The sequence below is a fragment of the Lutjanus erythropterus genome, chromosome 3 (assembly GCF_056507025.1).
Source record: "Lutjanus erythropterus isolate fLutEry1 chromosome 3, fLutEry1.hap2, whole genome shotgun sequence".
Classification (NCBI taxonomy): Eukaryota; Metazoa; Chordata; class Actinopteri; order Lutjaniformes; family Lutjanidae; genus Lutjanus; species Lutjanus erythropterus.
The window spans coordinates 15,829,790-15,845,035 of NC_139319.1; the positions used below are offsets into that span (position 1 = coordinate 15,829,790).

The 15,246-nt window shown below is 39.0% G+C and overlaps 1 protein-coding gene across 1 annotated transcript in view; it reads left to right on the forward strand.

Annotated features, from left to right (window-relative positions):
• The window catches only part of tbc1d9 (TBC1 domain family, member 9 (with GRAM domain)), a 38,915-nt gene extending 24,029 nt beyond the window's left edge, over positions 1-14,886 (forward strand). Inside the window, exons 9-21 of the mRNA XM_084715176.1 lie at positions 147-297; positions 4,823-5,037; positions 5,134-5,251; positions 5,343-5,628; positions 7,079-7,208; positions 7,762-7,860; positions 8,123-8,191; positions 9,777-10,017; positions 10,217-10,282; positions 11,047-11,133; positions 12,288-12,356; positions 12,868-12,971; positions 13,795-14,886. Coding sequence (XP_084571302.1) covers positions 147-297; positions 4,823-5,037; positions 5,134-5,251; positions 5,343-5,628; positions 7,079-7,208; positions 7,762-7,860; positions 8,123-8,191; positions 9,777-10,017; positions 10,217-10,282; positions 11,047-11,133; positions 12,288-12,356; positions 12,868-12,971; positions 13,795-14,613 — 2,454 coding nt within the window. The 3' untranslated portion in view covers positions 14,614-14,886. The remainder of the gene's footprint in view (positions 1-146; positions 298-4,822; positions 5,038-5,133; positions 5,252-5,342; positions 5,629-7,078; positions 7,209-7,761; positions 7,861-8,122; positions 8,192-9,776; positions 10,018-10,216; positions 10,283-11,046; positions 11,134-12,287; positions 12,357-12,867; positions 12,972-13,794) is intronic.
• The last annotated feature ends 360 nt before the right edge of the window (positions 14,887-15,246 follow it).

Sequence of the window (15,246 nt, forward strand, 5' to 3'; positions counted from 1 at the left end):
TATTCATGCGCTGTGGGGTGTGAAAGAAATCAGTCTAAGTATTTTCTGCGTAATAGATACAGCAGAGTTCTGGCAGAAAAAAAGGTTGCAGTAATCGCCCTTGAGCTACTGCATGTCATGAAAATGTTTCCCCTCTTTGCTCTCAGGCGAAGGAGTTCCTGAAGGAGCAGGCGTGGAAGAACCACTTTGCAGAGTTTGGACAGGGGGTGTGTATGTACCGCACAGAGAAGACGAAGGAGCTCGTCCTCAAGGGGATTCCTGAGAGCATGAGAGGAGAGCTCTGGCTGCTGTTCTCTGGTGAGGAAACAGTCAGGGAGGCCCTGAAGTAAACACAGGCTTAACACGCTCTGAGAATACAGTACTGTGATTGATTCAGTCAGACACTGTCTGCCTAATAAAACCACACCCTGCGTACTACGTGCTCACACATGATCACAACATCACATGATAAATATTTGATGCAGGTGTCACTGATCTACAGAAACCTTGGTGAGAAAAACACAACGTAAGAACAAGATAAACAACAACAGCCAGTCTAAAACATGATTACTCATAAATCATAAAGCTGCATTCAATAGTTTCTCTCAATCTGTTGTAAATATAGCTCATATTTACCATTTTCCTCAAGCAAAAGCTTGTTCCTGTGTTGCTGCCTGTTTAAAGACGTGTGAGAGATTAATTTGCCAAATTGTTTAAGGCACAGTACAGGCACTTCTTAATGATTCAGATTATTCAAGACTGAAATTGTTTTTTAAACACTCAGTGTCGACTCTAACCAAGTTGGTGCCTCAGGCAAGATCTGGCAAAGTGATTGATCACCGCCACCCATATAAAATAAGCAAAGGCATTTTATTTTAAGTGATAAATGCTTTCTCAGATTTCAGCCTCTAAGAAATACTCTTTTCCTTTTTTTGTCCCCTCAATCATTTGATATTGCATCAGATATTTTGTGGGGCTCACTTTACCACCTTGCCAATGGAACAGTGTTTGTATTTGAAATTATTGTAATTATTAAGAGTATTTAATTATTTAAGTAACTATCTTTCTCCAGAATCAGAAATCAGAAAAGGGAAAATATGCAGAATTTCACAAGAAAAGGCAAACAACTCTCAAAAGTCTGAAAAAATAAACTTAATTGTATGTAACAGAAATACATTTTTCTTTTTTAATCCTTTCAGTCATTTGGAGAGACCCCAGATATTCATAGGGACTCCTTTGGGACGCCTCTTTGACTCTTTGACTTCGACTTGAAAACTATTATTTTCTGGGAGGTAAAAATATACAGTGTCCCACAGATTAATATAAAGTACAACAGTATATTTGAAATTATATGTTTTTATACTGCACTTCAAATATGTAAAAATTCTGTGTACTTTAAACTGCTGGTCAAATCAGGGACCATTTTATGTGCACAACAATGCAGAACTGTAAATACTCAGAGAAAAGCCGTCTGGTCACTTACAGAGAATTCAGTGATAATCCTGCTGACATGACAGAAGTTTTTCATTTCCTGAGGAAATGATGTTCAGAGAAGCAAAAAAAAAAGAAAGCTCTCATTGAAATTGTGTGAAATGGCTCATACAAAAGTATACATACAGTATACATTTATTATTTCACACGAGTGCTTAAACACAAAATTAAACTTGGCCGTCAAACATCAGCTGACGGTAAAATTTCCACTACCTGGAAAGGCGACTGCCTTTAACATATTCAGGTATGCACGAGCTGCAGACTTTCCTGTTTACAGGCCCAGTCATGTGTTCTGCAGCAGCAGCAGCAGCAGCTCGTACTCGTCCTCACCTGAGCAGAACGGGGTCACAAACAGCTCCTCTTTCTCTCCCCAGTGACCCACTTCTGGCTCACTCGGTTGTTGTCATAGCTGCAATGTGTTCACCTTAGTCACGCTTACCTGCACCTCCTCAAAGGAGTTTGCCTTTCACTAATCTCCTGCAGGAAAAATATTTACCATGCGTATTTGAAACATTCCTGACCAGTGTCTGTTTTTAGAATATGGTTGTAAACCCAGTTTGGTGAGTTTAATAAGCAGGTTGTCTACTGAAGCATATGGATCAACTGTGCTGGGAAAACCTGGAGCAACGCCAAACCTGGTCTCTAAGGCATATAAATACCAGTGTGTCATTTGTGTTTCAACACGTTTACTACTGTGTATGTTCACTTTTCCCTCATTCATTTAGCTTTTTTTTTTTTTTTTTTTTTATTTGCAGTATTTTTACTTTTTAGAACTCAAACTTATGTTGTCAATTCTCTCTTCAAGTCAGAAGGTAGTTTATTTAATACAGAGATACCAGATACATTCTTGATGTCACTATAAGGATTGTAGCACCCAATAATGTAATAATTTACTGAAAATGTAATAATGCCTGAAATTGTAATAAAATTTGCACTTAACTCAATCGAAAATGTAATAAAACCCAGTAATGTAATAACTTGACCAATAATGTAATAAAATATTCTGACTGATATTGTAATAACATTTTTACCGATAATGTAATACCTTATTACATTATTGGAGATTTATTACATTTTCAGGTGGGTCTTTTTTCAAAAAAAATTATAATGTAAAACTTGACAGATAATGTAATATAGAGGTCTATATTTTGTGTTTTGAGAATCTAAGACTGTTAAATACACTGACTTTGAAACAAGAGAATAACTATTGCTTCCCTAAACATACTTCGCTCTCCACAGTTTTCCAACGAATCACTATCTCGTGAAAACAACCACAAACCAACAAAACAAATTTAAGTAACACTTCATTTGACGAGGGTATGCATAAGTATTCATAACACCAACACATTATTTAAAATTTGACATAAATATATCCTCTCATAAATGGTTATTATATCACTTTGAATGACGGGGCGGCATGGCTCAGTGGGTAGAGTGGCCGTCTTGTAACCGTTGCTGGTTCGATCCTGGCCTGCAGAGCTCATGTTGAGGTGTCCCTGAGCAAGACACCGAACCCCTAACCGCTCCTGATGGGTCGTGGTTAATGTCTTGCATGGCAGCTCTTCCGCCATCAGTGTGTGACTGGGTGAATGTGATGTATAATGTAAAGTGCTTTGGGTATCGTTTCAGGTATAGTAAAGCACTATATAAATACGGACCATTTACCATCTTCCTCTAGCCTATGTCACGTGATAGTGGTCAGCTGACATACCGTGAGATTTAGTAAGTAAGTACAGTACAGGTACAGTACAGTAAGTACAGGTTTAATAAAAATGTTCAGCATAAAAATGACAAAACATAATGACAACTGACTTGGTTATTTCTTGGGGTTTATATATATTTTTGGGGTTTACATATATATATATATATGTATATATATGTATGTATATATATATATATATATATATATATATATATATATATATATATATATATATATATATATATATATATATGTATATATGTATGTATGTATGTATGTGGGTCCTTTGATGGAAACACCCTGTTAAATGACTGTTTCAGGATTGGTTATATGTTATAGGCTATTATATTCACTCAGATATATCTGAGCTGGAATTCTGGTCACCAAAGGAGGTAAGTCCGTCACACACTCAGCAGGACCAGGATGTCCCTGAGTATCTGCATGTGCATATAGCTGTATGGTATAGCTCTGCAAGGTCATTCTGCTGTTTCAAATCCAGTGTAGGCTATATAACAGTCTTGGATTCTCAAAACACAAAATGTAGAACTCTATATTACATTATCTGTCAAGTTTTACATGATCATTTTTTAAAAAAAAAGACCCACCAGAAAATGTAATAAATCTCCAATAATGTAATAAGGTATTACATTATCGGTAAAAATGTTATTACAATATCAGTCAGAATATTTTATTACATTATTGGTCAAGTTATTACATTATTGGGTTTTATTACATTTTCGATTGAGTTAAGTGCAAATTTTATTACAATTTCAGGCATTATTACATTTTCAGTAAATTATTACATTATTGGGTGCTACAAGGATTGTAAAGCATCTTTCAGGAAGCTACCAGTGGAGTCTATTATTTCTATTGTCAGACTGCTGACAATATGAAGGGCAAAAGTGTCTGATGTGCACATGGAAGTAAATGAAATACATAATGAAACTTACGTTATTCTGAACCTGAAACTTCTGATAAAAGTTTTGTGTTTACGATGATGGATTATGTAGTTTACCATAGTGTATGTAAATCTCAAAATTTACTGGCTGTGTTTACCGTGACCGGGAACAGTGTAGAGTTGTGTCTGTATGTGTAAGAATCTGGAAAACATTTTACTCTTTTGCATTCACAAGATACAGAAGCTACAATATCACATACATGGATGAATAACCACGATCGATGTGTAGTTAGAATATAGTATAGGGTATTTAGTATATTTTCTTTTTTTATGCATTACTTGTTCATAATGTACAGCAGTATTATGGTTTTTAAAGTTACTTATCTACTGTATGCATCTCTTTGTATACTTTTGCTGCTGTGACACATAAATCTCTCTTAATATAACATCTTGTCTTTATAGACACTCGGCATTTCATGACATCTTTGCATGTTATCAAGCTCTAGTAGTTAGTAGTAGTAGTAGGAGGAGCAGTACTGCAAGTCAAGAGGCATAAATAGAAAACTGACAATAACATATGAAATTGATGATATATAAATTTAAAGAAGTACAATATGACAGTTATTTAAGTAAAAATTATGTACATTTTTATGCAGGAATGTGCAAAATATTGTCCAGGACATGTGCAAAAGTTGACCGTATTAGATTTAAAGAATATTTGCAATAATTGCTTGTGTTTTTTTTTTCCATAGGTGCGATCAACGAAATGGCCACCCACCCTGGATACTACGAGGACCTGGTGGAGAAGTCGATGGGTAAATACAATCTGGCCACGGAGGAGATAGAGAGGGACCTGCACCGCTCTCTCCCCGAGCACCCGGCCTTTCAGAACGAGATGGGCATCGCTGCCCTCCGCAGGGTCCTCACCGCCTACGCTTTCAGAAACCCAAACATCGGATACTGTCAGGTACACGCACTCTTGTTTCGATTCTGACATGAGCTGACATGAACCCTGCAGTCCTCGACAACACTTGAATTTTTATTCTATCCCTCGACACCTCAGGCGATGAATATTGTGACGTCCGTGTTGCTGCTCTACGCCAAAGAAGAGGAGGCTTTTTGGCTGCTGGTGGCGCTCTGTGAGAGGATGCTTCCCGACTACTACAACACAAGGGTTGTAGGTCAGTATGTGCATCTGCGTCTGTGTTTTGTTGACCATTTTATGTCTTGCTGTTTATAACATCCTCTTTTGTTTCCCCTGCTGTTCTCTAGGAGCCCTGGTTGATCAGGGTGTGTTCGAGGAGCTCGCCCGTGAGTACGTTCCTCAGCTGTACGACTGCATGCAGGACCTCGGTGTCATCTCCACCATCTCGCTCTCCTGGTTCCTCACCCTCTTCCTGTCAGTCATGCCGTTCGAGAGCGCGGTGGTGGTGGTCGACTGCTTCTTCTACGACGGCATCAAGGTGATCTTTCAGTTGGCGCTCTCTGTGCTGCACGCCAACATCCACCAGCTGCTGGGCTGCAAGGATGATGGAGAGGCCATGACCGTACTGGGCAGGTAAGGGAAAAGAATTCTGGGTATTAGAGCTGTGCTCCACTCAGAATTTTGTCAGTTAACTCGGATTTGATTGTTCAATACAAATACTCAACTATTTATTGCTTTTTTTGAACAAGGTTTGTAATTTAGTGTATATTTGTAGAAATATTGGTTCAGATCAGACAATCTATGGTTCAGACGTCTCAGAGATGTGTACCTTAGTTTTATTTATCATATCACACACATGCCAGCCTGATTGGAAGGCCTCTTGTAGGGCATAGAAAAATTCAGAGGGGCTGTATCCGGCCCACAGGCTGCTAGTTGAATAGGCCTGGTGCACCATTACAGAAAAAACTGTGTGCTTGTCCTATCTCAAGTTTCAAAGATAAGAAAACAACTATCTTCCTATTACAGAAGCAAAACAGCTAAACTCTGGCTGTGTCCTGTTATATCTCTGACACCATCTCTTATCTTAACTTAGAAAACCCCAATCAGAGCTGTAAACCTAATTCTTCAGTCAGTACTCGTCCTGTCATGCCTGTGCCACGCCTGTATCCATGACGACACTGGTCACTGGCTAGCTTATGAATGGACAAGAAAAGATGGTGTTCAGTTTTAGCTGTGATGAGTCAGAGGAATTAATTGTGTCTTAGAGGAGAGGAAACACCTCCTTTTTGTCAAGGTTTATGAAGTGTTCTTGCCAATTATGGACTCATGATAAAGATTTAAACAGATGCTCAATCAAATTCAAAATTAATCATCTTGGCAGTCAGTATATACCCATTAATACATGGTCTGGAAAATTCAAAGCATAATCATGCAGTTTGAGTAGCCTTTCAGTCATGTCCCCATCTTCTCTGTCTTTTCTATACAGACCTAACAACAGCTGCCATTTCTGACAGTTATTTTTAATGTTGGACAGGGTCTATGCCATCCTAACATAAGATTCCTAAATTCTACAGTTAGGGCACTTATGTAGTAGCTAAATACCTATCCAAAGATAAGATAGGATGTTTTCCTATTTGCAGTGAAGAAACAGCTTTCTGTAATACCCAAAATCCTAAGTGTCATCCTAAACTGAAATAAGACTTGGAAGTTTCTGTAATTAGGCCCCTGGCCTAGATTTTACTCCCACATGGACGTCCTCCAAGCTAATGTGTGCCATTTTCACTAATTACGGATCAGAAATGTGCAACAACAGTTTTGCCAACATTGGATTTACACGACAAAAGCCAGAAACTATATTCAGTCCCTCCAGGATCCCCCCCCCCCCAATGCACTGCACACTGTAAGAGAAAAAACCCCAAAACAAAACAATGAAAATGAACTTGAAAAGAATCTCAGTTCAGCGAAGGGTCTCTGACTGATGACTGAAATGACTTTCAGGGAGCAGCAGTAATCCCCGTCAGAACAGAAATGTAACTCTACTTCACCATTTATCTAATATTTTTGACTTTTTTTCATATTGTAGATACTTGGACAGTGTGACCAATAAGGACAGCACCCTCCCTCCCATCCCCCACCTGCACTCCTTACTGACAGACAACGGAGAACCACATCCAGAGGTCGACATTTTCAAACTGGTCCGCAGCTCCTACGAGGTATTAAACCTTGATCCTAAAGAGAGTCATCCTCTATGTTTATGATCTTCTTTTAGTGGTTGAAACTGGGGTTCATACAGGTACTGGAAATCCTTGAAAACACTTGAATTTTAATGTAGTGTTTTTAAAAGTGCTTGGATTTTGGATAAAGTGCTTTAAGCTGCTTGAAATTGTAATTGCATTATTTTCATAGTAAATGTCCACCTGACTGAATAGTTCAATTTTTATGTACAGAAATAAAGAATAAAATATGTCGGAGAGCCCAATTGTTGTGGCCTTTTATAGAAAGTGAAGACGAATCTGCTCAAGCCTCGCTTTTGAAAAGGTGAAAGAACTCTGTGGAGGGAAAAAGAAGAGTGTCTGAGTGTGTGACTCTTCAGCTGTCCATTTGTTGCCCATTTCTTTTCTCATTTAAGCTCTCATGTTGCAACCTTTAAATGAAATGCTGTATGTTTTCAGTTTGTATGATTTGAACTTTAATTTAATTTAAATGTAACTCACCGAGACGCCCAGCTGTCTCCTCACAGTCTCTCTGTTTCCCCCTTTGTGGCAGAAATTTGGTTCAATCCGTGCAGATGTGATCGAGCAGATGCGTTTCAAACAGAGACTGCGGGTGATCCAAACCATCGAAGACACGACTAAACGCAACGTGGTGAGGATCCACTGACTTCCTCTTACAGATACAGGAATTATGCAACTGTCCAGTCCAGTTTTTTCAGTTGAATTTACTATAATATTCTTGCTCGACCCTGTCGTGCAGAAAACAACAGTAATAAGATGACACGTCAAATTAGATTAGAGTTTTGAAACTGAATGAACTACATTCAAGTCATTAGATAATCTGCTGTCTCATCACACTTAACACTATTATCCATTATCTATTTTTACTTAATGCAATTATATTTATGTTTCAGGTCAGAACGATTGTAACAGAGACGGCCTTCAGTATCGACGAGCTGGAGGAGCTCTATGTGCTCTTCAAGGTGAGTTACAGCTCCCACTTAGTGTTCTGCTCGCTGAAGATGAAGTATAGACAGGAAATCAAACAGTCTTTTGGTCTCTACAGAGAAAAAGAAAAATAGCCTCAGAGCCTTATCATGAGTACTCCAGCTGTTTTCCTCCAGCGGGAGCTATTCTTGTACTGCGGGCCTGTTTAAACACACGGTGAAGATTAATCTGCCAGTTTTATTAATGGCACAGTGTTCATAATGATTCAGATTATTCAAGAGTGAAATTGTTTTCCAAACATGCCGTCAGAGCGTGTGTTGTATTTCACAAACATGACAAAATGCCACCATGTTAACGGTTATTGTTTATTAGTTAAACCACATTTATCTTTAAAATTAGGCTCTTCATACTCTACAAAACACTGCTTCCTCCTCATTTAAAAATAAAAACAATTATGGATTATCTCCTCCAGGCATATGGAGATTGTGCGTTTAGTCGTGCGTGTACGAGTGTCAGATCTGTCTGCAGCTAATCCCAGATACTACTGGACCATCAACCTAATTATTCTTATCTACATTTATGACTGCAGGCCACATTTTGGCTTTTATCATGGCTTAAAAACTGACATCCATAAAAAAAAGTTTTGTTTCATCTTTCCATACCTCATATGTTATGATCCACTAAAGTTAGGCAAGTTACAAGATGAATAAATCCCTGATTTTGTTATCTTCACTGCTGCCATGTTGGAACGTTCAAGGTCTGCTAATTAACAAAGGAGAGATGCAGACTTCACTACGAAATTGACTGTAGCTCGCTTAAATCTGAGCTGATTTTCATGAAATCTGGTTTGTCATGAGTGTAAAAAATTGAGGATGATAGTTGTTACTTGTTGGAATTAAATTAGGATAATGAGGGCAGATCTGTCTGCTGAATAGCCACAACTTCCACTGAGACATGCAGACTTTTATCTCGGAAGAGGCGACATCAATTTTAAATCATTGACTATTACAGCTTTTGTGAGTTTCTAACAGAATATAGATAACTATTTCTATTGTTGTAAGACCACCTAAAATAAAAACCAATATTTAAACTGATAAGTTTTGACTTCTGTTCATTGTTTCCTTGTTACATTTAGGTGAACACAGGAAGCTCCTTTATAATACCGTTAGACTATTTTAGGCAACTTCAAGAAAACTGTACTGTACAAAAACTCTTCATTAAAAACTTTACCATTATCTAGACAAGAAAACTTGCGCTTTTCTATACTCTACAAAAAAAATGGTTACATCTAGCAGTTGTGGTGGCATTGCAGTAGGTGCTTCACCATCTGTTCATCTGCACTCTATGTGCACTTGTGTAGTGTGTCATCTACAGTTTTTGTCACTTTGAATTTACTTATATGCACATGTAATTATTTATGAATCGATTTGATTATTAAATGGTACAATAATACAGGGATTGGGCTCCGTTGAAGCAGAAACATAAGAGTATATTTTGTGTTTATCCAGCTGTATCAGTGAGGTATTGCATTTTGTATGGCTTTAAATCACAATAAAAAACAAATTTTATTGATTTTCACATGACATTTTACAGTTGTCACCCCTCTCCTCTCCTCTGCAGGCGGAGCACCTGACCAGCTGTTACTGGGGCGGCAGCAGCAACCCCACAGAGCGTCACGACCCCAGCCTCCCCTACCTGGAGCAGTACCGCATCGACGTGGAGCAGTTCAAAGGCCTGTTCAACCTGCTGTTCCCCTGGGCCAACGGAGCCCACTCGGACCCCTTGGCTGTGCGCTTCTTCCGTCTCCTCGACCAGAACGGAGACGCCCTCATCAATTTCCGAGAGTTCATCAACGGCCTCGGTGAGTAGAGTTAAGGTTGCGAGCGCGTCCTTGTAAATATTCTTTGGAAGTAATGGTTTGTAACAGAGCTGTTCAGCCGACATATTGGTGTTTCACGCTGTCATGATTCTAATTTAAGGTAGTATTACATCCAAGACGATGTATCGCATCTGGATGCAGTTCAGGTGTGTCTGATCTTAAAAGTCTGGTGTTGTTTTAGGTGTTCTGTGTCACGGGGACCTTACTGAGAAGCTGAAGCTCCTCTACAAGATGCACGTCATGCCTGGTGAGTGTGCAGCCATGCAGCTGAAGTCAGTCGTCTTTTGGAAACAAGAGAAAATATTTCAGTTCAATGGAGCAGGATTATTATTAGCTGAACAGAAAGGAGGTGACTCAGTGGAAGAAAAAGGCTTTGAACTCTGTCTCACCTCAGTGGACAAATCACTCTCTCAGGATTACCTTTGTCATCAGACTGACAGAAAATAAAACATTTTAAACCCAGTCATTGTGTTTTAAATTCAGTCCTCTTTTTAATAAGTACTTAAGTTTGACTTTTAACAGGTTGGCAAACTAATTGTTACATAATAAGTTTTTTATGATATAATTGATAAATATATATAAAGATATACACCCTAACTTAACTTTTGTATGTGTTTTTATATTTACACATACAATTAATCCTTCATATCTCTAGTTTGCTATTATCCTGTACAGTGTACTGTTAATTTATATTTATAGTGTGCAATTATTTCCATGCAATATGCTACAGATGTGTTCCTGATTGTATTTTGTATTTTTTTTACAAAGCAATACTATTTGGATTTTTTTTAGTTTATTCTTTGTTTATTTATTGTTTTTGTTGTATTTCTATTTATCACTCACTCTTTTCTACCTGTACTTTTAAACAATGAGCTGTTGTAACAGATGTGGGATCTTATCTTATTATTGTATCTAAAAAAATGTCATTTGTCAAAAGTGTCTTTGTGATCATAATTTGGATGACATGAAACATCAAAATGACAAAAAAAATGTTTAATTATTTTCTCCTAGAAATCACCCATGAGCAGGAGGAGCCTGACTCTGCCTTTGAAGCCACTCAGTACTTCTTTGAAGACATCACTCCAGAAACGTCCATCGGTAAGAACATGAGATCAACTTTTTAAAACATTTGTATGGCTTTGACTACATTCTTTCCATACACACACAATGCAGAGATAATATGATAGTATATAACAACATATCAAGCCCATTCTCACCATGACGACATTTCTTAACCACCTTATATAGTGCGGTTCTCATGACTTCTCTCCTAATTTTTATGTCTGTGTATTTATATCTTTATCTCACTCACAGCCAATGTGCAATATTTTAAATATGGTTTATTATACTTTTTTTTATAATTGTATCATGCACATCTTTCCTGTTCTTGTATCTATTTATTATTGTGTCAGGTTGTAACACTACACTCAATGTCCTGTACACTGTAATACATCTCTGAACCACATTACTCCCATTGCATAAGAAAAGATAGAGTACATACACAAGACAATTTAAAAACAAGTCACAAAACTAAAAAGATTAGATATTTCACTTAAATAGTATAAAATGAGTTCATCCTTATTTTAGGTTACACACCAACAAGTGTTTTCCTCATGTGTGCAAATTAGAGCTAATAAACCTGCTGTGGTTTGATGTGCAGTTTGTTTGTCGTAAATTCAGATTCATTGTGTCTCATTTGAAATGGACTGCTCTCGTAAGCTTTCTGTAAATATTCACAGTCATTAGATGACACATCTACAGGAATATGAATGTTATTTTCTTCTTACTGAGAGCTCAAACTTCACAGCTACAAGATGTTTGAGGGAATGAATGTTCGAGTTTTCTCAGTACATAATGTCAGTCCTCCTTTTAGTTGTTAATTCTTTACTTTTCTGCACTGACAGATGAGTCATTTGTTGTGCTGTCATTCTTGATGATGGATGGTACAGAGATGTTTAAAGCACTTGAGGTTGTCATCACAGTATTTGTACCTGTGACATCAGTTTATGTGGTTACGGTCGTGTCATGTGATTTGCAGGGGAAAGTGTGGTCGTATTAACCAGAGTGGTAGCTCTGTAGAGATGTAGAGCAGGACTCTGTGTGATAAAGAACCTGCAGTATGAAGCAAGAAAATACAGTATATGCTTGATATAATGTGCTTGTCTTCAAAATATAGGATGCTGTTAAAAAATGGGGGTGCTTAATTGAACAAATGTTGATGTTTGATGTTGGTCACCCTCCTCTCTCCTCAGGTCACGACTCAAAATGCAGAAGTGAGAAAGATGATGGCTTTGTCAGAGTCACATTTAAGACTGAAAAAGGTAAGCAGCATAGTCAGCTTTTGCAAAAGGAATATAAACGCCTGAATGTATAGATCTAACACAACACATTTCGATAAAATGGGACAATATAGTATGTTGTTTGACTAAACAAGACATTTAATCTCATATAAATAGCAAACCATTCAAGTGTGAAATTGCCCTTTAGTTTTGATCGGCAGCCAAGAAACATTCTTATTGTCTTCACAGAAAATGTTACTGGAACAAAATGTGGGTATGAACATGATTCACCATAATGTCAGCCATTCAGTGAGGGAACAAGGATCTTATTTCTTCTGGGATGTCTGAACAACATGTGATGACAAAATATTAATGATCCTAGCAACAACAAGATATAATAATTATTTAGCAAAACAATGAAGTCAATTTAAGATGTGTATTTACGAGAAAGAGGGAGAACAAATTATGTCCAGTCTTAAATTGCAATGTAAAAATTCAAGTGTGTGACTGAAATGCTCCTTGATTTTGATAACGTTCTTTGTACATTTGACAGTGAAGAAACTGAACACTCCTGAATATCGCCACTACCTGAAACTGTGGAACCAGGAGACGAAACCCAAGCAAGAAAACACAAAAGACCTCCCCAAGCTGAACCAGGTAAGATCTCGCCCTCTGTTTTGGTTTTTATGAACAGTGCTGTACGCAGGGGTTGACCGTAACAGTTGCCAGGTTGCAATCGGTAACCAATTTTGTGGTCTATGGTTGCCATTAGTGGCAGCCGCCTTAAAAGATAGAAGACAGGGACTGCAAATAGCAAAACATGCACCCTAAAATACTTTTTTAAATAATTATATAAGCGCTTGCATCATCACAGCGTTTTTCTTTCTTGCAGAAAAGTGCTTGCAGGGTGCTGGGATGAAGCCTTAAATGGTAACATTAAGAAAAATGCTATAGTAACAAAGGGTTGACTGCAGAGCTAAACAACAAGCTTGCACACAAAGTATGACAAAAGCATAATACTCACCAGCAATATTCAGTGTCTGCTTGATCTACTCCCAAAAATGAGCTTTTCTGTCTCTCTTACGATGTATCATAAAGCTCATGATGGAGAGACAACCAGAACAAGCTTTTCCTCCATTTTCTTGGTTACCAGGGTGACAAGTTCTGCCCTATTTAATATATGATTGGTTGCCAGATAGTAAGCGACAGTGACGACGCCAGAACCTGGCAGAAAAGTTCAGAGATTTTCAACTACAAGTGCTCAGAGCGGCTGCACAAAAAAAGTCCAAGCGCTCTGAAAAAAGACACCGTGTGCAGCATTTTTTTTCCAAGGCAACCTCATGCTGCTGCATACTTGCTCTCCTCATTAATTAATATTAATCCCAACTCCTCACCAAGTTTCACCACCTAACATTACAGTGTCCGACATTTTTTGCCACCACCATGTTCAACTCAAGTCCTCTTGTGTTTTTTCCTCCAGAGCCAGTTCATCGAGCTGTGTAAGACCCTGTACAGCATGTTCAGTGAGGATGTTGCAGAACAAGAGCTCTATCACGCCACAGCCACGGTCACCAGTCTGCTGCTGGAGATGGGGGAGGTGGGGAAGCTCTTCTCCTCGGCTGGCAGGAGGGACCTCAACGTGGAGGTCAAACCTGAGCCGAGCATGTGCAGGAGAGACGTCTCAGATCCCAAAACCACCCAGGAGGCCACGTCTGATGGCGTGTTCCAGCGGCGCGAGCAGAGTGACACCTTCGTCCCTGCAGGTTTGGAGAACAAGCCGAGACTCTGTGAGGAGGGTGAGGAGGGGAAAGGAGACGAAGGGAGTGAGCAGCTGCCACCTATGCAAGACATCAAGCTGGAGGACTCGTCTCCCAAAGACATGGGCACATCATCCGCCATGCTCATCTCGGATGATGAAACCAAAGATGACACCTCAATGTCATCTTACTCGGTGCTCAGCGCAGGCTCCCACGAGCTGGATGAGAAGCTGCAATGCGAGGACATCGCAGACGACACAGTGCTGGTGCGCAGTGACAGCGGCTCCAACGGGGAAAGAAGTAACCGTCCCCACGGCAGCGGCCCCCACGACAGAGGGCTGCCTCACAGCACCAGCATCGATAAAGACTGGGCCATCACGTTTGAGCAGTTCCTGGCCTCGGTGCTCACAGAGCAGGCCCTGGTGCATTACTTTGAGAAACCGGTGGAGGTGGCAGCTCGTATAACTAACGCCAAGAATGTGCGGAAAGTTGGGCGCCCCCTGCTGTCATCAAGTGACTATGAGATCTCGCTATCAGGCTGAGGCCTTTTAAAGGAATAGTCCAGATTATTTCATGCAGGGTCATATGAGATACTTATTTATAGTCGGTGTATCACCTACAGTAGATGATGGTCAACAAGCCCCCAGTTTGGAGAGGCAGAGAGGAGTACCTGCACTGACGCAAAGCAATGTACTGCTGTGGACAGGGTCAGCAACAAAATGTAGTTCAGCTACTTAAAAAAGTCCACCTGAAAAAAATATCAATATCAGTTTAAGTGTATGCTATATTTAGAATATTTTCACCACTTTGCGTTCAGACAGCCTGTTCTGATAGGGAACCAAAGTTATTCACCAAATATTTTACATTACAGAACACAGGAGTTGTCTCAACAAGTGAGTCTGTTTGTGTTACTGTGTTACTGTGGTTGATCTGAAGTAAAAACACGGAAATCACACAGTAACACAAACAAACTAACATATGGAGGCAGCAGGAGACCAGCAACTACTGTGGTCTGTGGAATAAAATGACTGATTTTGCCAAAGGAGTCTGGTTGGTTTGGAGAGAGAAAGTGGTTTTCCACCAAAAAAGACTGTCTGATGCAACATTAGATGCTGAAAGTATTCTAAATATAGCGTACACTTAAACAGATTTTATTAATGGTTAAAGTACATTTT